Source organism: Peromyscus maniculatus, chromosome 21 (genome assembly GCF_049852395.1).
Source record: "Peromyscus maniculatus bairdii isolate BWxNUB_F1_BW_parent chromosome 21, HU_Pman_BW_mat_3.1, whole genome shotgun sequence".
Lineage (NCBI taxonomy): Eukaryota > Metazoa > Chordata > Mammalia > Rodentia > Cricetidae > Peromyscus > Peromyscus maniculatus.
This window is the reverse complement of record NC_134872.1, coordinates 29,965,056-29,988,139: the sequence shown is the minus strand read 5'-3', so window position 1 is coordinate 29,988,139 and position 23,084 is coordinate 29,965,056. Positions and strand designations below refer to the sequence as shown.

The following is a 23,084-nucleotide window of genomic DNA, read 5'->3' as shown; positions in this document are numbered from 1 at the left end:
TAAAGAACTGAACTCCAGCTCACCTCGAGCTCTCACTGCTTGTCTCTTGTCTTCGTCCTCAGCTCTTCGGTGATGTCTGTTTCCACTGCAACCGTGTCATAGAAGGGGACGGTATGTATCTGGGGTGGATGAGACCACTCAGCAGAAGGACACTTGTGGTATGGAAAGTGAGAGGCGCTGGCCGCTTCGATGGCCGCGATGTGGTCTTTATCCCTTATTTCCTCTTGGTGGGCTTCTCAGGTGCTCCCCAGCGGAGCGATGGGCTAACCAGGCAGGACAGCTGCTGTGTGTACTGAGTCAACAGGACTTAGTGAACACACTAACCAGGCAGGACAGCTGCTGTGTGTACCGAGTCACTAGGACTTAGTGAACACACTAACCAGGCAGGACAGCTGCTGTGAGCTGTGTACCGAGTCAACAGGACTTAGTGAACAGACTAACCAGGCAGGACAGCTGCTGTGAGCTGTGTACTGAGTCACTAGGACTTAGTGAACACACTAACCAGGCAGGACAGATTGGCTACAACATGGGAAAGCAGCTGTGTTTGCTAATGGTCACTAACCAACCCTGCCAGAAATTTCCTGACAGTTCTAAACAACACTGTTTACAACATGCTTTATGGTTCTCAGCAGACATCACCTAATCAGGAAATGCTTTGGGAAGACTGCAGTTAGTAGCAAGGTTAGTCCAGGAACCATCTTTAGGGCCGTAACAAATCAACTTAACTGCGGGAGACACTTGAAAAGACAAAGGAAGTTACATTCTTAGTGTCACCTTGGAAAGAAATCCCTCACAGTCAGATAAAGTCTGGAGTTCGAAGAAATGTTGTATCTAATTCCTATTTCTTCAGTGGGCCAACAGCAGTAGAGACAGAAACACAGCAAAGAGCTGTTGGTCTTCAAGCCTTGTCAGAAAAGCTCATCTGAGCAACGTGAAACAGTCTGGCTACTGCCCACAGTGCTGAGAAGGAATCGTAGTTGGTGTCTCCGATTTGTAGATAAAGAAAAATTAGTGTCTAAAAAGGGCAAGACAGGGCTAGGGAGGTAGCTCAGAGGGTAAGTGCTTGTGTAACATGAGGACCAGAGCTCTGGCCTTGCACTGTAAGTGCCGCCTGCTCAGTGCCGCCTGCCTGTCTTTCCAGTGAGGCAGAGCTCCCCAGAGCAAGCCGCCAACCCGACTAGCTGTAGTGGCTGCTCTGAGTTCAACTAAGAGACCTTTCCTCGATTAATAAGATTGAGAGTGGTCCAAGAAAATTCCCGTACCAGTCTCTGGCTTCTCGTCACATAGATACATACATGCACCCATACACAAAGACAAGTGCGAAAAAGAAGAAAATTGAAAGATAGAAATACTCTTGCTTACATTGAAACCTTCTGGTTTTTCAAGCCAGGGTTTCTCTGTGTAGCTTTTGGAGCCTGTCCTGGAACTCGCTCAGTAGACCAGGCTGGCCTCAAACTCAGATCTGCCCGGCTCTGCCTCCCAAGTGCTGGGATTAAAGGCGAGCACCACCACCACCACCACCACCACCACCTGCCTATTTTTTTAATAATGTGAAAAAAGCCAGGCTTGGTGGTACATGCCTTTAATCCCAGCACTCAGGAGATAGACACAGGCAAATCTCTGTGAGTTTGAGGCCAGCCTGGTCCACATATAGTGAGTCCAGGCTGGCCAAGAGCTACATAGTGAGACCCTGCCTCAAAAAACAAAAGAGTGGAAAAAAATAGCCATAATTAAAAAATAGATTTGTTGGAAGCATATTAATAGCATTGAGTTTTTTAACTGTGTTTTTGCAAGAAAAAAAGACCTCTTATCAGGCATGGTGATGCACATAAATAATTACAGAATCAGGGAGGCTAAGGTAGGGAGATCAGGAGTTCAGTCCAGCCTGGGCTACAGAGGACTCTGTATCAACAATGAAGAAACCTCTCAAGAAAGGCGGCACTTGGGAACAGCTTTCTTTGTTCTTCAGGGTTGGAAACAAGCCCCTCTTCCCACAGTGAAATGCCCCGTGTGACTGGATCTCTTTTTTCCCCAGTGGTCTCTGCCCTCAACAAGGCCTGGTGTGTGAGCTGCTTTGCCTGTTCCACCTGCAATACCAAGTTAACACTCAAGTAAGTCCTTGGCCGGCCCAGCGTGACTGCTGAAGCTGGGTTTCAGATGCCATTTAGACTCTAAGAAGGGGAGCGACTGCTGCCTGCGTCTTCTTCCTCCTGAGTCCTCTGATGTAAATGTTCTTCTTTAACTGTTCTGTTCTGTCCCTTCTTCTTTGTTCTACTCAAAGGGATAAGTTTGTTGAAATTGATCTAAAGCCAGTCTGCAAATACTGTTATGAGAAAATGCCAGAAGAGTTTAAGAGGCGGCTTGCCAAACGGGAGAGAGAAGCAAAGGATAAGGACAAGCAGAGAAAGAGAAAGCCAGTGTGTCTGTAACGTTCTGTCCCTTCCAGGCCGTTCCCATTGCTGCTCCTGTGGTCAGTCTTCGGGATGCCTTTCTTTCTGCTTGTCTTTCTGTCCTTTTGTTTTTTGCATGTTTTTGTGGCCATCAGAGATTGAAATACTTGTCCTGTGTAGAGTTGGTTCCTTCACCTATTACAAGTGTAAAACGTAATGAGATCATACTGAACACTGGCTTCCATGCACATGCCTGCCTCATCTGTGCTGTTTTCCCAATGTTTCCTTAGAACAAAAGCTATTTTGTGGGCAAAAGTTTAAATATTCCTGCTTTAGCCAGGCAGTCAGTGGTGCATACCTTTAATTCCAGCACTGGGGAGGCAGAGGCAGACAGATCTCTGTGAGTTCAAGGCCAGCCTGGTCTACAAAGCAAGTTTCAGGACAGCCAGAGCTATACAGAGAAATCCTGTCTCCAAAAAAAAAAAAAAAAAAAATTCCTGCTTTAAACAGATTAACCAGTTATCTTGTGTGAAGTTTATATTTCCTTTTAATTCTTTAACAAAAGGAAATAACAAAATTTCTTTTAGAGTTCCAAACACCATGAGGGGAAAAAAATGAAACAATCCTTTCAGTAATTCAGCAAAGTGTAAAATATTGAAACATATTCCATACAAACAAAGAGTAAGAGCCTAGCACCATTTAAAGATCACAGAGAAAAGGTGTCCTTGCCACACTGTGACTGAACAGCTGAACTGAGCCCACAGATGAGACAGGCATGTACATACAAACCTCATCTCACCACCATTTAAACTAAACTGCCCCTCAAATATTTGGTTTGCCATTTGGCAACATTTAACATTTGAATTGGTGTCCGTATTAGTTTCTCTGTGAAAAATAGATGGAAACCCAGGCCCACAACTGTCATCCCAGCACTTGGGAGGCTGAAAGGAGAATTGTCTTGAGTTCAAGGCCACCCTGAACTATATATAATTATAGTACTATAAAAAATAGATGCCGGCGGTGGTGGTGCACGCCTTTAGTCCCAGCACTCAGGAGGCAGAGCCAGGCGGATCTCTGTGAGTTCGAGGCCAGCCTGGTCTACAGAGTGAGTTCCAGGAAAGGTGCAAAGCTACACAGAGAAACCCTGTCTCGGAAAAAAAAAAGAAACAAATAGAAAAATATTTTTAAATATGTAAGTAGGAATTATTCTTACTATTAACATTGTTCTTTAAAATCACTTCAGTGCTAGATGTGATGGCACACAACTTTAATCTAGCACTCAGGAAGCAAGGCCAACCTGGTCTATATAGAGAGCTCAAACAAACAAAATTACCTCAAAACAAGTAGTTTTCAATTTAATGTGCTTTAAGATGCATTAAGATTTCAGCACATTTTGTAATTATTGTCATTCATAACAGTGTACCACTAGGCTTGGTCTACAAATGCTTCCTAAGTATAACTTCACAGCAGATGAACAAGTTGCAAAGTTATATACTAACTCAAAATTACAGACCTTGGAATTGACAATAAGAAGCTCCTGCAATTGCTGTGTGGGTGCATTGGAGATGAAGACCATCTAAGAGTTGTTTTCTCCAGAGCTGTTCACGAGTAGATTTATACTGTGTGTTGTTCTAACTTTAAAAGAAGAATCAGGTTTTCCATTGAACTGCCACTTAAGGAATACTTACGGGTGGTGCTGTTACCTTACTGTTCAAGAACGATAGCAGCCGTTTTGTCCCAATAGCTAAAAGAACCTATTAGGATTTAAGCTCTTTTTTTTTTTTTTTTAAACAATTTAAGGTGAATTTTTAAATTAGGAGATAGAAGGAAAATAATTTGTACAGGAAAAATGAAACCATACAGCTGCCTAATTTAAAATACTAAATAGTAAGATCTTTTTACCTTCAAACAGTAAGTCACTCACATTATAAAAACTAGTTCTTTGCTTTAAATAAACTTACTGTTTGAATAAATGAATTGGTGACAGGCAAGGTGGTTCACACTTCCAATCCCAACATTGGGGAGGCTGAGACAGAAAACTCACCATGAGTTCTAGGCCAGCCTGGGCTCCAGAGTGAGACTGTCTCCACCATCTATCAGGTAGGAGGCAGAGAAGAAGAAAGCATTAGCCTCATACTTTAAAATGTGATTGACTGTACTTGGGCTGAAGAGACAGCTCAGTGGTTAAGAGCACTTGCTGCTCTTTCAGAGGACCCAGGTTCAATTCTAAGCGCAGACAATGGCAGCTCATAACCATCTCTAACTCCAGTCCCAGAGCTCCAACACCCTCTTCTGACCTCCATGAACACCAGGTAGTGCACAGACACATGTGCAAGCAAAATACTCATACACATAAATAAATATAAAAAAATTAAATTTGATTGACTTTATCTAAATTATATTATATACATTAGATTTCCTGGAACACTTAGTAAGATTTAATAAACATTTCATGTTCTAAATATAAGTGTACAGAACCATTATATAAGTATATTTTTTAACTGATAACAATCATTCTTTTTTATTTCTTTCCTTTTGTTTTTGTTGTTGCTTGTTTCTTTGAGACAGGTTTCTTTGTGTAGCCCTTGCTGTTCTAGAACTCTCTTTGTAGACCAGGCTGGCCTTGAATTCACAGAGATCTGCCTACCTCTGTCTCCCAAGTTTTGGGATTAAAGGCGTATACCACCACTGCCCGGCTTACCAATCATTCTATACATTTATCATAATAAGAACTGAGATTAGAGCTGGGAGGCAGAGACAGGCGGATCTCTGTGAGTTCGAGGCCAGCCTTGGCTACCAAGTGAGTTCCAGGAAAGGCGCAAAGCTACACAGAGAAACCCTGTCTTGGAAAAAAAAAAAAAAAAGAACTGAGATTAGAATTACAGTTCTTTACTGACGTGAATGTAGATATTTTATATTGTATGTTATATTGGTGTCTTTATATATAGTTTAGTGAATTTATGTCACATTATCGTGTGTGTGTGTGTGTGTGTGTGTGTGTGTGTGTGTGTGTGTGCGCACTCAATACATTTCCACTAATTTCTTTTTCATATATAATTATCTTTAGGAATAAATTTGTGGAGTTTGACATGAAGCCAGTCTGTAAGAAGTGCTATGAGAAATTCCCACTGGAACTGAAGAAAAGACTTAAGAAACTGGCTGAGACTTTAGGGAGGAAGTAACTTCTGATTGGTTTGTTTTGTTCTGTTCTGTCTTCTAACCTATAGTACTTAACTTGACCCACCCTTATCTAAAGGTGGATCAAAGCATTAGAGAGAATGCTTTTCTTCACTTCCCTTTTCTGATTTAAAAAGAAAACATATCTATTCCGATATAAAACACAGATAAAATCAAGACTTTAGCATTAGCAGTCTGTGGACTATTTAAAAAAAAAAAAAAAAAGAGGAAAGAAAATTAAATTTAAAAAAAAAAAAAAAACCATGTTAAAGGGTAATTTTGATTAAGCCTTGTCCTCCAAACAATAAATTTAACTCTTCAACATGAAGCACTGTGCTCTGCAGGTCAACGCTGGGTCTGTGTGGGAAGAGAACCCACTTCCACAAACCATCCTCTGACCTCCACAGTCTGAGGCCAGCCACAGCTTCAAAGACGAGCAGTGGCTGTGCACATCATGTTACCTGTGTGCTGATACCTGTGCTTCATACCTAATCTAACTTGCCTTGCTTGCCTTAGAAAACTGCATCCCCTAATCAGGAGTGCTATATAATACCAAATAAAAATAAATGCTTTGACTGGGATTTATAAAGAGTGAGCTTTTACATGACTCAGATTTTAAAAGACTCCAGACTTTATTTTATATCATAAGAAAATAATTTCTCACTCATATACTGGAGAAGGATATAAGAAAGATAAGTAAACTACCAAAATAATTCCTATGCAGTCTTAGTGTATTTATCCAGTTAGTGTTGTAAAGGGAACATGCATATTACTAAGAAGCAGAAGTGTTTCAGAATGACTTGAATTTTTATTATATCACTATGCTTAGTTTTCTGTTTTGTTCTCCTTATGAACTTTTTTCTTCGTACAGTTACTTAATAAAGTTGCTGTAGCTACTAGTATGTCTTTTACAGTCGAGCAAAACAAACAAAAAAACTATGCCAGTTATCTTGAAAATACTGCACACTTTGTGATATTGGGAAAATGAAGCATTTTAAAAATATATTACACAATTATGCTTTTAAGCTTAATGTAAAATATATAGTATTCAAATAGGACATGAGATGAAATATTATGCAGCTAGGAATGTATACTTTGAAAATGGGTATGATCCAGGGATGGCAGCCCTGGTCTTTAATCACTGCATTCTGGATGCAGAGGCGGACAAATCTCTTGAGAGTCCTAGGCCCACTAAGGCTGCATATTGAAACATTGTTTCAAAAGAAGTGACTGTAAGTCATATTACCTGTGTGCTAATATTTATGCTTCATACATAATCTAACTTGCCTTGCCTTAGAAAACCGCATTCCCTCCAGGCAGCAGTGGTGCATGCCTTTAATTCCAGCACTGGGGAGGCAGAGCCAAGGCAGATCTCTGTGAGTTCGAGGCCAGCCTGGTCTACAGAGCGAGATCTAGGACAAGCACCAAAACTACACACAGAGAAACCCTGTCTCAAAAAACAAAAAAAGAGAGAGAGAGAGAGAGAGAGAGAGAGAGAGAGAGAGAGAGAGAGAGAGAGAGAGAGAAAAGAAAAGAAAACTGCATTCCCTAATCAAGAATTCTAGATTCTAGATGTTTCATACAATACCAAATAAAAATACTTGGGCTGAGATTTATAAATTTAGAATCATTCACCACTGATACAAACTTTTTTAAAAATTCTTTTCTCAGGAAGTCAATGGAAATTAATCCCTGTCCTCTTATTAGAATGATGGTGATATATGTTTTAGGTTTTTTCATTTCAAATGTCATAATTGGGTTTTATCTACTATAAGATAGTAAAAAGTTATAAATGATGCTTTTAGATTGAAAGAGGGTAGTAATAATATTAACTTTAGGTAAAAATCAGTTCTATTTCATAAAAATTTTTATCCTGAAATGTCTGGACCATTTTTTTTCTTATAAACTCAATATGCAACAGTATGAGCATTTTAAAAATGTTTCTGCTGCTAACATGTTGCCTTTTTTTTCTAAGTTACCAAGATATATATAGCCAACATTGCTGGGTATAGTGACTCACATTGTAGTCTCAGCACTTGGGAGCTAAAGCAGGAAGGTTGCTATGATTCGGAGGCCAATCCTAGGTTACAGTCTGTGATGCTGTCCCCCAAGATACCCCACAAACAAAAACACTACTATATTGCTTTGCCATAAAGGCTATCTCAGGGGCCTAGGAAAGAGCTCAGTTGGTAAAGTACTTGTCATACCAGCCTGAGGACCTGAGTTTGAACCTGGAGGTGAACATCCCTAGACTCACTGGGTAGCCAACCCAGCCTAACTGGTGAGCCCCAGATCCAAGGGGAATATTTGTCTCAAAAGAAGCAAAGTGGATGGCTCCTAAGGAATGACAGACACCCCAAGATTGACATCTGGTCTCCACATCCACACACTTATGCACACATTCAGAAATATATACTCATGCATACATACAAAAAAGTGTATCTCAGGATGCTATTACTCTGCCATTCAAATGTTTGTAATCATGACTTTTTTCAAATACTTGGTTATGCACATTATAGAATACATTTCTGCTTTCAGATAACTAACTTGTAACCAGTTATTTTATTTTTTAATATTCTTTTGTGATTAAGAAAACTGTAAGTGATTAAAAACAATACATGCTTTGTGTTTGTTTAGCAGTCTAAAATTGTGTTTGACAATAAGAACCAAAATATCTTCAGTGTGCCTTTGCCAGCTAATAATGACAAGCAGTGAACACCTTAAAAGTATTTATGAAGTATTATCCATGCGCTTAGGCAAATAGAATTTGTAGCCTAGGGTCTCGATGCTAAGTTCTTAGGTACCTCACTAGAAATAGGGAGCAGAAAAGCAGGCGTGCACATGCTTCCCTCATCGCTTTGGAGATGTATGCCTGAGCCTTGGCTTACACGTCTTACATGTCATCGCATAGCCAGAGCCCCCACTGCCGTCTTTGCTCAGTCCTCTTCAGACAGGACTCTTCCTGCAAGTTTGACTTGGTAATTATATGATACAGAATCAAGAGAAGGTGCTTCTCTCTGTGGTGGGTGGCATTGGAGCCCTTAGTGTGGAAGAAGATGGGGAGGTTGAAGTGGAGCAAAGACAAAGACTTGGTCTAGTTCCTGTTTGTTTTTGGGTTTTGCTGGCTTCTGGCCTTGCCAGTGAACATCTCTGTTTGAATTTTAGGGACAATCTGAAATAATTCATTGTGCTCATCAAATTTCTAAGTGCTCTTTTTGTCCTTAGTTATCCTAATGTAATAGGGAAGACGGATACACATAAAATATTTTTGTGTCATGTTCAAAGCCTTATTAACACTTTGCCTGAAATAGGTCATTTTGCCTCATCCATTTGCCAAAGTAGCCAATTCTAAGTTTAGGAAACTTTTGATGTAGGCTGACAATATTCTTGTATTTTACTTTAGATTGTAAGCTTAATGGCAGGAAATTATATCAATAACTGTGCTTTTTATGTACCAACCATTGCTGTATACCTTTGGTGCTTAATAAATTCATAATTCATAATATGTTATGTGTCATTTAGTTTGACCTCTTTTTGAAGATTCAAATATTTAATGTAATATAGTAGAAACACTCATATATATGAATAAAAGAAAATGTCCTGGGTATTGTTTATATGACAAGTTTTAGCACCTTTTTTTTGGGGGGGGTGGTAATCTTTTTTTTTATAACATATTTTTATTGATTATTTGGAAATTTCACATCATGCACCCTGATCACATTTTCTTCCCAGTTCTCCCAGGTCCACTCCCCACCCTTGTGACCTCCCCCAAAACAAAAGAGGGGGAAAAAAAATACCAAATCCAATTTGTGTTGCCCATATACTCACTGGATCATGATCAAACTTCCAGTGGGCAGCCCCTTAAAGAAAACCAGTCCTTCCCCGCCCCCACCAGAATCCATCAACTGTGAAGAGCTACACTTCAGCATCCCTATCACGATTTTTTTTCACCTTTTATATTAACTTTTCCTGGGGCAACATGGATAAATGTCTGCTCATCTCAGAGGACCATTCTACCCTAATAGCTTGCTGACTTGGTGACTTGAGTGGACGCTTTCCAGGAGCGTGGGTGAAGGCGCCTTACAGGAGTGTGGGTAACTCCACCACAGCTGTATCACAGCAAAGTTGTGCTTCGGCAGTGGGAGAGCTTCCCCAAAGCTGCAGAAATGGAGCTCCCACCTTCAGTTACCTTTCCTCCTGTATACTCGAGTGCCTCTCAAAATCGTGTGCCACTGGGGTAGAATCACGTGCATCTGGGGGTGCACTGTGTTGATATCTCGGGTAAGGCCTAATGACCTCCCCCACAGCCCTTCTGTGAGGAAGCAGCAGCCTGTCTTCTTCAGGGCCTCTTGCGGGTAATCGGCAGCTATGATTAAGATGGTACTTGATGTTTTACTCCAAGGATAACATTCCGCGATGCCACAGAAAGTGTTGGATGTCAGAATAAACGCTAATATTTTTCAGTTCTGGGAACCCATCCCAGGCCTGGCCTTGTGTTTGCTAGATATACTAATTCATTTTCACATTGACCAAATGCCTGACAATGAGCAGTTTAAGCGATGAAGGCTCTCTGGTCATGAGGAAGCATGAGTCAGTCAGCTTGCTCACATCTGTGGGATGAAGTTTCTCTGGTCAGGAGGAAGCCTGAGTCAGCTTGCTCACATCTGTGGGATGAAGGCTCTCTGGTCAGGAGGAAGCATGAGTCAGCTTGCTCACATCTGAGCGGATCAGGAAGTAGAAGCCTCAGCTGGAATCCGGTCTATACTATAACCCCCGAGACCCACCCACTGGTGCCCCGTGGAGATAGTACTCAAACCATGACACTCAGTAAGCATTCTGCCACTGAACGGATAGTTTTCATGTCTTTTTTTTTATTTTTTTTTTTTATGTGTATGAGTCTTTTGACATCATGTGTATCACTGGCTCCTGAAAAGGAGTTACCATATAACACCCTAGGAACTGGATGGTTGTGAGCCACCATTTGGCTTCTGGGAACTGAACCCAGGACACAGCTGTAAGAGCAATACATGCTCTTCATCACTGAGCCATTTCCAGCCCCCCTTTTATTTTATTTGTTTGTTCTTTTGGTTTTGGTTTTGGTTTTTTGGTTTGTTTTGTTTTGTTTTGTTTTGTTTTGTTTTGTTTTTTTGAGACAGGGTTTCTCTGTGTTGTTTTGGTACCTGTCCTGGATCTTGCTCTGTAGACCAGGCTAGCCTCAAAATCACAGAGATCCGCCTGCCCCTGCCTCCCGAGTGCTGGGATTAAAGGTGTGCACCACCACCACCACCACCACCACCACCACCACCACCACCACCACCACCACCACCACCACCACCACCACCACCACCACCACCACCACCACCACCACCACCACCACCACCTGGCTCCCCCCTCCCTTTTTTTTTTTTTTTTTTTTTTTTTTAGTGTCCACCTGCACCATGCATGTTAGGAAGATGCCCATAGCCAGGGCATTTCTCTTTCAGTATTCAAACTTTCCTTGGCAAGACTGCTTTAAATTTGCTAAACTTGGGAGATCCCTGGGGCTCTGAGTTGAGCCATGCATTCCTCTCCCTCCCTCTGAGATGACTGGGCAGAATGCCTCCATAGGGCAGTTGTAATAGGTCAGGCACAGTGGCAGGACTGCTGGAAAGGGGAGACTTCCTAGAAGCTGGATGGTCTGAGAAACAGCTTGCTAGCAAGGAAGCCAGCAGTGGACCTCCCGTGCCTTCCATTTGCGGTCTCCTACGCCAGCATCCACCTAGACTCCCAAGCTGCCCCCTCATCTCCCCACTCCAAAATTCATCACCCCGCTGTGGAGAGATCCATGAGACTTGTCCTCTGTCCCTGGCAGTGCCACCCACTTCCAGGATGCGCAGTTCCCCGGGCAGTCTAGACAATACAGGCATGATAACCTGTTCGGTTTTTTGTTTTGTTGTGTTTTGTTTTTCTTTTTCCAAGACAGGGTTTCTCTGTGTAGCTTTGCGCCTTTCCTGGATCTCGCTTTGGTGACCAGGCCTCTGCCTCCCGAGTGCTGAGATTAAAGGCGTGTGTCACCACCGCCGGGCAATAACCTTTTTTAAAACAGAGGACAGAGGTTAAGTACAACAGATAAATGGAGAGAAGACCCTGACTATGGTCTTGGTGCTATTTTTATTTGTTTTGTAGTGAGGTCACCTGTATCGCCCAAGCTGACCTTGAAATCCTAGGTTCAAGCAGTCTTGTTTACTGCCTGGACCGAGACCCTGGAACTACAAATGCCCTGATATACCTGACTCACGGGCGGTGGTGGCACACGTCTTTAATCCCAGCACTCGGGAGGCAGAGCCAGGCGGATCTCTGTGAGTTCGAGGCCAGCCTGGTCTACAGAGCGAGATCTAGGACAGGCACCAAAACTATACAGAGAAACCCTGTCTCCAAAACAAAACAAATCCCTGTTTTTGTAATAATACAATGAAACTGTGCACTGATGTCAGGTAACAGTTACTGAAAAGCAGAATCTGAAGCCTTGGCAGGGAAGGCTGTCCTGGAAGGATCGTTACAGTTACTGGAGTGAAGGAGCAAGTCTGAGATGACTGACAGGCAAGAGGCCAGTGCTGTGGAATTGGCATTTAGCTGCTCAGAATGTGCACTCTTAATTACACAAAATGCCTTGATCAATGTTTCCTAGTTTATCTTTTCAGGACAGTAGAACATGTTAAGTTCAGAAGCTCCATGTGAGGCATAATTACCTCCAAAATGTAATGATTTAAAATATTTTAGTTAGGGCTGGAGAGGTGGCTCAGTGGTTAAGAAGAGCACTGGCTGCTCTTCCAGAGGACCTGAGTTCAATTCCCATCACCCATATGGTGACTCACAACCACCTGTAATTAGATCTGATATCCTCTTCTGGCCTGCAGGCACACTGTATACATAATAAATAAATATTTTAAAATATTTTAGTTTATAATGCAATACAGCTATAGCATTTTTTAATGTTCGGGAAATTATTCAATTTTTTGTGTTGTATTTGAGACAGGTTCTCACTGTGTGGTACTGAGTACTAGTATTAAAGATGTGCACTGCACCCACCTTAATTATTCAGTTTTTTAACAGAATGTAACAGATGCTGACTCAAATTTATTTCCGTCTAAAAACACAAATTCTATCCCTTCCTTTAAACATACATATACTTGGGAAATCCATATAATCGATATCAAAAGCAGGCTCCAAGTAAGTCCTGCTTGTACAACAAGGCTTATTTTAAAGAGGAGGGCAGGACCAGTGAGATGATTCAGGGGGTAAAGGTGCCTGCCACCAAGTGTGACGACCTGAGTTTGATCCCTGAGGCCTACATGATGACTTTGGCAAGTTTTCCTCTGACCTTCACATGAGCACTGGCACACACACACACACACACACACACACACACACACACACACACACACACACACGAAATGTTTTTCTTTTTCTTTTTTTTTTTTTAAATGAGCTGTCGGGGCTGGAGTGATGGCTGCTCCCCCAGAGGACCCAGACCCAGGTTCAATTCTCAGCACCCACATGGTAGCTCACAACTGTCTATAAGTCCAGCTCCAGGGAATCTGATGCCCTCACACAGACATACATGTAGACGAAACACCATTGCACATTTAAAAAAAAAAAAAAGGAATAATTTAAAATGACTCACCTTTAATCCCAGCACTCTGGAGGCAGAGGAAGAAGCAGGAGGATCTCTGAGTTCAAGGCCAGCCTGGTCTAGATAGTTCTAGGCTAACTGGACCTACAGAGACTATCTTTTAAAGAAAACAAAAATGTGTCTATGTGTGTGTATAATATATATACATATATCTGGAAAATACACAAAAATATTTATCAAGGTGGTTTTTCAAGCTTTGGGACTTGGGGCAGTGGAGGGACTCTGCACAGCTAATGGGTTTTAGATCGCCAAGAGAGAGGCTGAGCTGTAATAGTGGAGATGCTAGGTGACGGTTTGCACATAAACTGGTAAATGGCTTAAATGTCTGTCCTCCATCATTGATGCCACAGCCGTTGACAAGCATTTCCCCATAGATAGAGCCATTGTAAGCAAAATGAGTTCCCATCTCAGTCAATACAAGTTCAAGGGAGGCAGAGGCAGGCGGATCTCTGTGAGTTCGAGGCCAGCCTGGTCTACAAAGTGAGTTCCAGGAAAGGCAAAGGTACACAGAGACACCCTGTCTCGGAAAAAAAAAAAAAAAGCCTAAGACAAGTTCAGAGTTAGAGCTGAAAGTGAAACTCAATGAGACAGTCATCCTGCCAGAAGGTGATTTCACTTAACAGTAAAGATGTTGACATTCACTAAGTGGAAAGTTGCTTAATCCTTTGGTACTATAGTTCTGTTATGGTGTTGAGAGGTTAGCCTAGTGGTTAAGCACCAGCCTGACCAGGCCTGAGAAGGCCCTGGTTCAGTGTGTAACACAAGGGGGAAAAAAGTTTCTTCAGCCGGGAGGTGATGACACACGCCTTTAATCCCAGCACTCGGGAGGCAGGGACTGTCTGATCTACAGAGTGAGGGGGAGTTGCAGAGATGGCTCAGAGGTTAAGGGCACTGGCTGCTCTTCCAGAGGTTCTGAGTTCAAGTCCAAGTAACCATATGGTGGTTCACACCCATCTGTAGTGAGATCTGGTGCCCTCTTCTGGCCTGCAGGTGTACATGCAGACAGAACACTGTATACATAGTAAGTAAATCTTAAAAATATATACATAAATAATCAAGAGATTTAAAAAAGAACAACATACTAAAAGGGTATCCTTTTGTCACACAATGTTCAGCATCCTAATGAACCCAAAAAAGTGAATGTTGAGAAAAGATGTCGTTAATTTGAAAACTATTTATACTGCTTCCAAATTATGCTGCTTTCCAGTTAATATCTGTTTACTTCTGAAACTTTCACTTGGATTTCCCTCTCCTCGGTGTTGGATGTAAATTGATTCACAGGAGAGCCAGGCCTTCCCCTGTGTGCCTGTGAAATACCCCCAGGAGTAGATTACAGACCTCCATGAATATAAAAGGCCGTTTCAGAGTGCTTTTTTCAAGCCTACAAATAAGAGGAGGCTCCTGCCATAAAGAACACTTGCCCTGAAGTGACGCAGGGTAGGGTTTATAAAGCCAAACCCCACGATCAATCACACCAGAGTGGGGGGGGGGCGGGGGGAGCAAGAAGTTTCGACATTTTCAGTTCAGTTGATTACAACCATTTGTTGAATGTTGTAAAACAATGGACCTTCAGAAGCTGCAGGTGCAGCTGCCCGAGAATATTCTGCTCGGCTCTGTAGGATGTGCTCAGCTGCCGGGGAGCAGCTGGGGAAGACTAGGACATTATGGAGTTATTTCTGGGGCAGTTCATTCCCCACTGGTCTTAGGAAAAGTCAAACCATCGACTTGTTATAAAAGGGGTTGTATTGTGTCCTCAGGTACATGAATTTAACAGAGGCTGCTCATTGTTTGGCCACATTTAACAACCAGTTAGTTAAGCAGGGCCTGACATTAAACCTAGAAGAGAGGGACATGAAGACCTGGGAGACCCATGAGTAAGGTGGTCACCTATAATTGCTATCAAACCAGCCTTAGAATCAGAAATTGATTTTTAGGAAAATATATCATTTATAAGGACCAGCTGTTATTCGGATGCATAGTCAGGCATAACTCACTAAAGACATCAGACAATTGTGTGTGTGTGTGTGCGCGTGCGTGCGTGCGTGCGTGCGTGCGTGCGTGTGTGTGTGTGTGTGTGTGTGTGTGTGTGTATATATTATTTTTAGAAGCAGCAGAACTAGTAAAAACAAATTTTGTGTGTCAGAGTCCAGCCCTGGGTAGCCATTGGGGCTATCTCCAAATGTCTCCTATGCATTCCTCAAGCTTTGACTGTGTGTGTGTGTGTGTGTGTGTGTGTGTGTGTGTGTGTGTGTGTGTGTAGACCCATTGGCTTCCAGGTTTGTAAGGGGGGCAGGGCTGAAGAGCTGGTCCCCATCATTTCTGGAAGGTGACGAGGAAGGGTTCTTCCTCCTCAGGTGGTAGTGGATTCTTTTCCCGAGTGTGTTGGATCCACGGGGTGACACCTGTGACTTAGTGTTTAAATGAGTGCCCGGGGCTAAGCCTGTCGTGCTGACTGGCCCCGCGCAGAACCTCTGTCTTATTTAACTCTCTCTTGGGAACTTTTTACAGAATCAGGTAACCAGTTGCCTCTCAGCCCTGGAATTAGCTTTTGCTAAGAGGAGAACTGGAAGCCAGGCTAGAAGGCATGGCCAAGTGTACTAGCATGCAGGTCCCATATCAGTTGTTAGGTATGTACAAGGTTCCCTATTCACGGCGTCCACATATGACCATTCGGGAGACACCGAGGGCTCAGTCATTGCTCTTTGCCTTGTCCTTGCTTGAGAGTGGGTGCTAACACTTAAGATCTTCCACCAGGCGAGAGATCCATCCCCCTGCCGTGAGAGACATGGGGAGCAATACATCTTTTTTATAGATAAGGAGGTTTTCCTGGTCTGGCTTACCACGAGACATAATAACATTAATAAATACTTTCTATTTGCTGTAGGAAATTTTTCCTAATGGGGGGTGTTAGGCCAGTGACATGTTTTCATTGAGGCTTTACCCAGCATAGCTGCACAGGTGACCCCGTACCCCTGTTTTTAGCTTTTGGCCTGTATATCCTCATTTCCTTGCTCCAGAAAACCTTGAAGCTTTATGTCATTAGGGCCTCATTGCTGGGAGGAGTGTCCAGTGACTACTGTGAGGGTTCCATGACCCCTCCCACGTGAGGCTTACCGACATTAGCAAGTCCAAGGGTGACTGCTTTGAGCAGACACAGCAAAAGTGAAAGGTGGTGGTTGTTCGACCTAGAAGATATCGTGCAGCAGCATCCGGTTTATTTTTGTTGTTGTTTTGTTTTGTTTTGTTTTTAACAAATAAAAAGACGTTGTTGGGGCTGGAGAGATGGCTCACTGGTTAAGAGCACTGACTGCTCATCCAGAGGATCTGAGTTCAAATCCCAGCACCCACATGGCAGCTCACAGCCATCTGTAACTGCAGTCATGGGAGATCCGACAGCCATTTCTGGCCCCCAGGAGCACTGTGGTACACAGACACACATGCAGGCAGAACACCCCTCCACATAAAAATAAAAGATTAAAGAATACATCAAAGCCGGGCGGTGGTGGCGCACGCCTTTAATCCCAGCACTCGGGAGGCAGAGCCAGGCAAATCTTTGTGAGTCCAGCCTGGTCTACAGAGTGAGATCCAGGATAGGCACCAAAGCCTGTCTCTAAAAAACCAAAAAAATAAAAAATAAAATAAAAAAAAGAATACATTAAAAAAATACTTTATTATAGAAAAAGCATCCTGTACACAGGATTCCATAAACACCGGTGGGTGGACAATTGCAAAATCAAAAGTCAATACAAAGTAAGAGGCCAAACCTACAAGCATTTTGCCACTGGGAGAAAATGTAATTTTCCCAGAACTGATCCCATCCAGACACAAACGTGGCTCTGCCTCCTGGGAAGGTGGCATGTCCTGCTGTGCCCCCTGCACCCGCCTCAGAAGCTGCGGGTGGCCACAGGTGCTGGCTGCAAGCACAGCACTAAACTTAAAAAAATCAACTCTGGGGGTTGGGGATTTAACTCAGTGGTAGAGCGCTTGCCTAGCAAACTCAAAACCCTGGGTTCGGTCCTCAGCTCCGGAAAAAAACAAAAACAAAAACAAGACAAAATAACAAAAAATCAACTCTGAAGCACACAGTTTGGGTTGAAGCCTGTGCTCTGAACACTCCTTCTCCCGAAGACACATCCTCTGACTGAGAGGATGGCGCCTCCTGCACTCTCCTGAGGGGCGGGTAAAGCGACTCTGGCGACCGCACCCAATCTCTTCAGTCTTCTTTGACTTCTGCGTCACCTTTTCCCACCAGGGAGAGCCATGTCATTTTTGACATTCTAATAACTGTGTCCGGGTTCTCCAACTCCTTACCGGCAGGTGTTTCTCCTCAACTACCACAGGCTACAAGGACGCGCTGAACAAACAGTCAAGCCTCAAGTTCGGGTTATCTTTTGTCTTGCTAAGATGCTCTGAGTCTCCAGGGAAAGTCACTTGTCTCCTGTGCCCATGTCTGTGCACAGCACAGCTTACTTACTCAGGCACTTACAAAAGACACATGAGCCCCCAATCCATCATTTTCTTAGAGAAGTTCTCTCACTCATACAGCCAGTAACCAACTCCAGAGACTGCGCCCCAGCCCTTGATCCTGCAAGGACCACTGAAGAATGTCCCAACTCTGGGAACAGTAGGGGAGAGTGAGGGGAGGCACCCAACTACAGTGACAGTGGAATTCAGGTAAGGGGGTGCAGGGGTGAGGCTGAGGGTGCTAAAGAAGCCTCCTCTCCACAAGCCTGAGTCCCAGCCTTTAGTCACTGTCATCCAGTCCCCGATCAGCCTAGAGTGCCCCCTACTCAAACCCCCCCTGTGGCTGGAGCCACAGCACATTAACTTATTTGGGATGCAGGATAAGACCTAGTCCATCAAAGGCCGAAGGCAGTGACCAACTCCAAAGGACAAGGACTGTGCTCACACCTCAACATGCACACATCACACACACACACACACACACACACACACACACACACACACACACACACAATCACACTCCAGTGGCTACTGATTAGCACAGAGGAAGCACCACGGAACCAGTGCCTGGGCCAGTCAGCTGCTAGTGGACAACCATGTAGCACCAACAGAGTCAAGGCCGAACCTGACCTCAAACACAAGCCAATCAACTTCCCAGAAGTAACTTCTGGACACAGATAACCTTAACCCGTATTCAACCTCACCAAGACACCAAGGATGACCACAAAGACGGGGGCTGCTTAGTTACCCTTCAGTTCTTTTCTGAGCAAGGAAGATCTCTCACCAACTCCCACTGTGATGCTGCACAACACAGAAAACACCCTTTTAAGAACATTCTTGCTCTTCAGTCCTGGAGATGGGCTTCCCAAGCCTGACTTTGCAGCCATCAAGTAGTCTATTCTACGGTTCCTATTGGGAGCCGACTTCAACAACCAACCATGTTCTTTAAGGAACTTGAAGGAAACAGCTTACATGCACCACCTATGATGAGAAAATGTCCAGGGTGGAGGACGGACTCAAAGGTCAACTTCTACCAGGAAGTAAGATAATCCCAGACACACGGCTGTCTGGCTCTTGACTCCGCAAACAGCCATGGAAATGTCAGAGGAAGGGGCTGAGGACTGATCTGGATTGCCATCTACCACACATGTAAGAGTGAACAGGGTTTGGGGATTTAGCTCAGTGGTAGAGCACTTGCCTAGCAAGTGCAAAGCTCTGGGTTCGGTCCTCAGCTCTGGAAAAAAAGTGAACAGATCAAGCCAGGCAGTGGTGGCGCATGCCTTTAATCCCAGCACTCAGAAGTCAGAGCCAGGCAGATCTTTGTGAGTTCGAGACCAGCCTGGAACAGATCAAACCAAATAAGGCCTAGACCTGACCCTGGGGAGAGTAGTATCATTTTCTTACCATGTTCCAGCAGCTTATGTGCTACTGAGAGAGAGAGAGAGAGAGAGAGAGAGAGAGAGAGAGAGAGAGAGAGAGAGAGAGAGAGAGAATGTGAATGTATTGGTGTGAGAACTCTGGAGCAGCACCTGCCCAGGTGATGATTCCCGTCCAGCTCACCACAACCCTCCTCCCTGGAGCTCACAGGAAGGTACCAGGTTTCCCACCACACCCACAGCACCTCGCTGTCCCAGGGTACAGGTTCCCCTGGCCTGATCTGGAGTCTTTCTGCCACCCAATTTCCAAGTTTTGCTTCCAAATGAAGCGTCAGTTTGGGCTCTGAATCCTGAAGCCAAAGGGTCAAGGCTCTTCCTGCTGCAGACCCTGTCTTATGTGTCGGATTGTTCCCGTGCTAATGAAAAGCAGAGCTGAGGAGCCTCAGCTCTCGGGGATTCCTTAAAGCCATTCTATCCAGATGGCATCTGGGTGCAGCACCCAGGAACTGCCTTTCATCCACCCTGGCACACCTCCGCAGCGGGGCACACCTGCCCCAGCACACAGACTGTTTGCTTTGACATTTGGTCCTTTTGCTATTAAGCCATTTGTCTGTTGCAAAACCCACCCGCCAGCCGTAAAGGGTGTGGGCCACTGCGCCAACCATGAGGCGACAGGAGTCCACTTCCTCTCCTGCAGTTGTACAAGACTCCACCAACAGCACCAGACTCAAAATAGTTGTTTACCAGGGCTGGCTAAGCTGGTCGCCTATTTACCAGAGAGCTTCTCCACCCGGCCAGAGGCAGACTCAGAAAAGGGCACGTTAATAACTGAGAGGGGATGGAAATAGGAGGAAGCATCTCCTTGGGGTGAGGACCCACAGGAGGACAGGGAAGCCAGGTTGGGGTACCCACATAGAGAAGAGCTCTGGCAAGGGGCAGATCCCATTTGTCCCTAATCTTGGAAGTCATTAGGAGCCATCTGAGAGAGTGGAGCGTTAAGAGCCGTCAAGTTCGTCCACTTGCGGTGGGTGGTGCATTATTATCTCCTGGTCTTCCAAGACATCCTCTCCAGCAGCCACCAAGTTAGTGAGGGATTTCCTGCGAACCCACTGGAAATCCACATGGTGACTCTTTTCTTCCTTTTCCCATCCTTTTCCCACGACATCTGGATAAAGGGGCGTTGCACGTAATTGTAGATCACTTCAGACCTCCCACGAGGTCTCCTCTCGATCTTTTCTTTACAGGTAGAGTAGCCTTCAATTCCAATGTGAATGATCTTCAGGCCCCATTTTTTTTTTAACACCATTTTAGCAATACCTTGATTCTCGATATACTTGAAGAACCTGTAGAGCTTGGAGCTATGGAGAATTTGGGAATACTCTTCCCCAGTGGGTGGGTGGGTGGGGGTGGTCTTCATCCCAGTCCATAGAATCCTCATCTGTCAGCACAACAATGTGGCACTCTCGCTCCCCTTTCTTGGCACAGCCCACCATGATGGGCAGAATCAGTTCCTCGAGGTAGTGATCAAACTGCTTGTGGGCACCATCGTTGGACAGCTCATGAAGTAAAGCACTCAGATCTTGACATCGGATAGTGTCGAAGTCAAAGTTAATGCAGTGGTAGTCGCACGTGCCCCTCAGATCTGGGATAGAGATGCCATCGGGACAGCTGGTGATGCCAGCTTTGTAATAATACAGCACTGTGCGGGACACAGTGGCACTGATGCCTTCTGCAAGCTCATACTCCCCCTTTTCACTGGGCGTTGTGAAGTTGTATTCTCTTTCTGGTCCAAACATTCTTCCCAACATGGTATCGGGACGAGCGGTGAAAATCTGAGGATTTACCACAAAATGTGTGCCATCTACAAGCAGTGTCCCTTCCTCTGGGGCTTGGGGGCGAGAGCTACCTCCAAAGCCTACGCTGCTGTTTCCAAGTCTCTCTGATACAATGGTGAAGGGCTCGTGGCTCCGCTTGCTTCCGCCCCGGAAGCGTGAGGCCTTGCTGTCTTCCGGAAGTGGCGTTATGTGAGGATATGGAAGGCTTGCTGGCTGAGGGGCATAGTCAAATGCAAAGTGGGCTTCATAAAAGAAGGTTGGACCCAAATTATTCAGTGAGGTAATGTAATAAATTAGTCTGCCCTGTGTACGCACTGGCAAACCATTAGGACATGTAAGTTTCTGGGTAATACAGCTTTATCATTTTTATTAAGTCGATGTTATAAAACCTAACAGCATTTAGCTGACTGTGATGCTGGGTCATTTTTGAAAATGCTTAGGCAGAGGGCCCCTTTTATCTTTTCCCTGTATGAGCATCCTGTTAGTTGGTTTTATCATGGACGCCTTTACACTATGAAATAAATAATAGGGGTTGGGGATTTAGCTCAGTGGTAGAGCACTTGCCTAGCAAGCACAAGGCCCTGGGTTCGGTCCTCAGCTCCGAGAAAAAAAAAGGAAGGAAGGAAGGAAGGAAGGAAGGAAGGAAGGAAGGAAGGAAGGAAGGAAGGAAGAAAGATAGTAGCCTCTATTGGAAATAGTTTACCCCTTAGCTGCTCTCAAGCACACAATGCCTTTTCCTAGGATGTTCCGTTCTCCTTTTCCCTGTCACAGAGTCAGGGGGCCTGCCTGACCCAGGATGTGGGCTTTGGAAAAAACTTTGAGTCAAACATGCTTGGATCTGAAGTGGGTGGACCAAACTCCATCTGCAGAGCCAGCTTTTCAGTGAGCTCAAACAACGTATGACAATTTAAAAAAATCTTACACATACCCTAAAGGAGTTATTTTTCTTTCTTTTTTTTTTAATTTGTACGTATTTATTTTATGTGTACATGTATTTTATTTGCATGTATGTCTGTGTACCACATGCATGCCTGGTGCCCTTGGAGGCCAGAAGAGGGTGTTGGATCTCCTGGAACCGGAGTAACAGATGGTTGTGAACCCCGAGTCCTCTGCAAGAGCAGCCAGGATTTGTTTTTCTCTAAGACTGAACCTAGTCATCTGTATATCCATAACCAGTTTGTGTGTGGGTGCATATGAGGGCAGATAACCCTTTCATAAAGACATCAAATTGTAGGATGATAGAATGATTCTATGAGGCAGGGAGATCTAGGCTCCTGTGTGGGCCAATTATATATGTTTGGCTCTTTTAAACTTATAGGTACCTGTAACCTAGAGACCATTAGAAAGAAAACCAGACATCTAAGGCACTCACAAAATAGTGGCATTCCTCCCCCCCCCTGCTTTGTCTGTCTTTATAACTGAAAAGTAGAAACAAAGCAAGGGGGCCCCAGGTGGTACAGAGGAGTTCTGTGAACAGAAGAACTATCCTGTCTCAGAAGCAGGCTTAGAGAATTGAAAGAAAGAACCCAATACACACACACACACACACACACACACACACACACACACACACACACACGCCCTGCATAGCTTCTCTTTCCAGTCCGTGTCCCCCCCCCCCCCCCCCCCCCCCCCCGCCCAACAAGTGCAGCTAAGGAATTTCCCACACAGCCCTTGGTCACTCTGAGATGGGGCCTGGACGCATTGGCTGGCAAGTCTGTAATATGCCTGGGGTCTCCGCAGGGGCAAAGAAGTTTGGAAAAGGGCCGCCTTGCTCCTACCTGCACTGTGGCTCCCACATCCCTCAGGTCCACTCTCCCAACTGTCCGGAGGAGCCCTTTGGGAAAAGGAGGGAAGGATGGGGAGTGGGAATTGACTAGTTTCAAGCTTTCACGAGATCATAAGCAGGGAACTGAGAAGTGGGAAGGGGAGGGGGGAATGTGAGGAGGTAGGAGTTGTCTCCTCCTCTTTAAAGGGACCAAACTGAAGATGGCAACAAGAAGAGGAGGCAGCTCCAAGTGAGACCCATGAAGTGGGGACAGGGAAGCGGGGGTGGGGGGGTGAGGGGGCCGGCCCAGGAGTATATGAGGAAGGAGGTCCTTAGGCTCACAGATAAGCACTAGGGGAACCAAAAAACCTTAAACACACAAGGTTGTCTCCTCACAGGGAG

At 44.5% G+C, this 23,084-nt stretch overlaps 1 protein-coding gene and 1 pseudogene across 7 annotated transcripts in view; one reads left to right on the top strand and one right to left on the bottom strand.

Moving 5' to 3' along the window:
• Lims1 (LIM zinc finger domain containing 1) overlaps positions 1-5,828 on the top strand; it is a 107,330-nt gene extending 101,502 nt beyond the window's left edge. For 4 of the 7 annotated variants that reach the window (XM_076557237.1, XM_076557239.1, XM_076557235.1 and 1 more), the window contains exons 8-11: positions 63-111; positions 2,036-2,111; positions 2,282-2,470; positions 5,458-5,595. In XM_076557237.1, the coding sequence (XP_076413352.1) occupies positions 63-111; positions 2,036-2,111; positions 2,282-2,429 (273 nt within the window). In that variant the 3' untranslated portion in view covers positions 2,430-2,470; positions 5,458-5,595. Of the gene's footprint in view, positions 1-62; positions 112-2,035; positions 2,112-2,281; positions 2,471-5,457 lie in introns of all 7 variants that reach the window. The other 3 variants (XM_076557238.1, XM_076557236.1, XM_076557234.1) reach the window with 1 other exon arrangement.
• A 13,351-nt stretch (positions 5,829-19,179) lies between these two features.
• On the bottom strand, positions 19,180-20,983 carry LOC102905407 (BTB/POZ domain-containing protein KCTD20 pseudogene; annotated as a pseudogene).
• Positions 20,984-23,084: the final 2,101 nt, after the last annotated feature.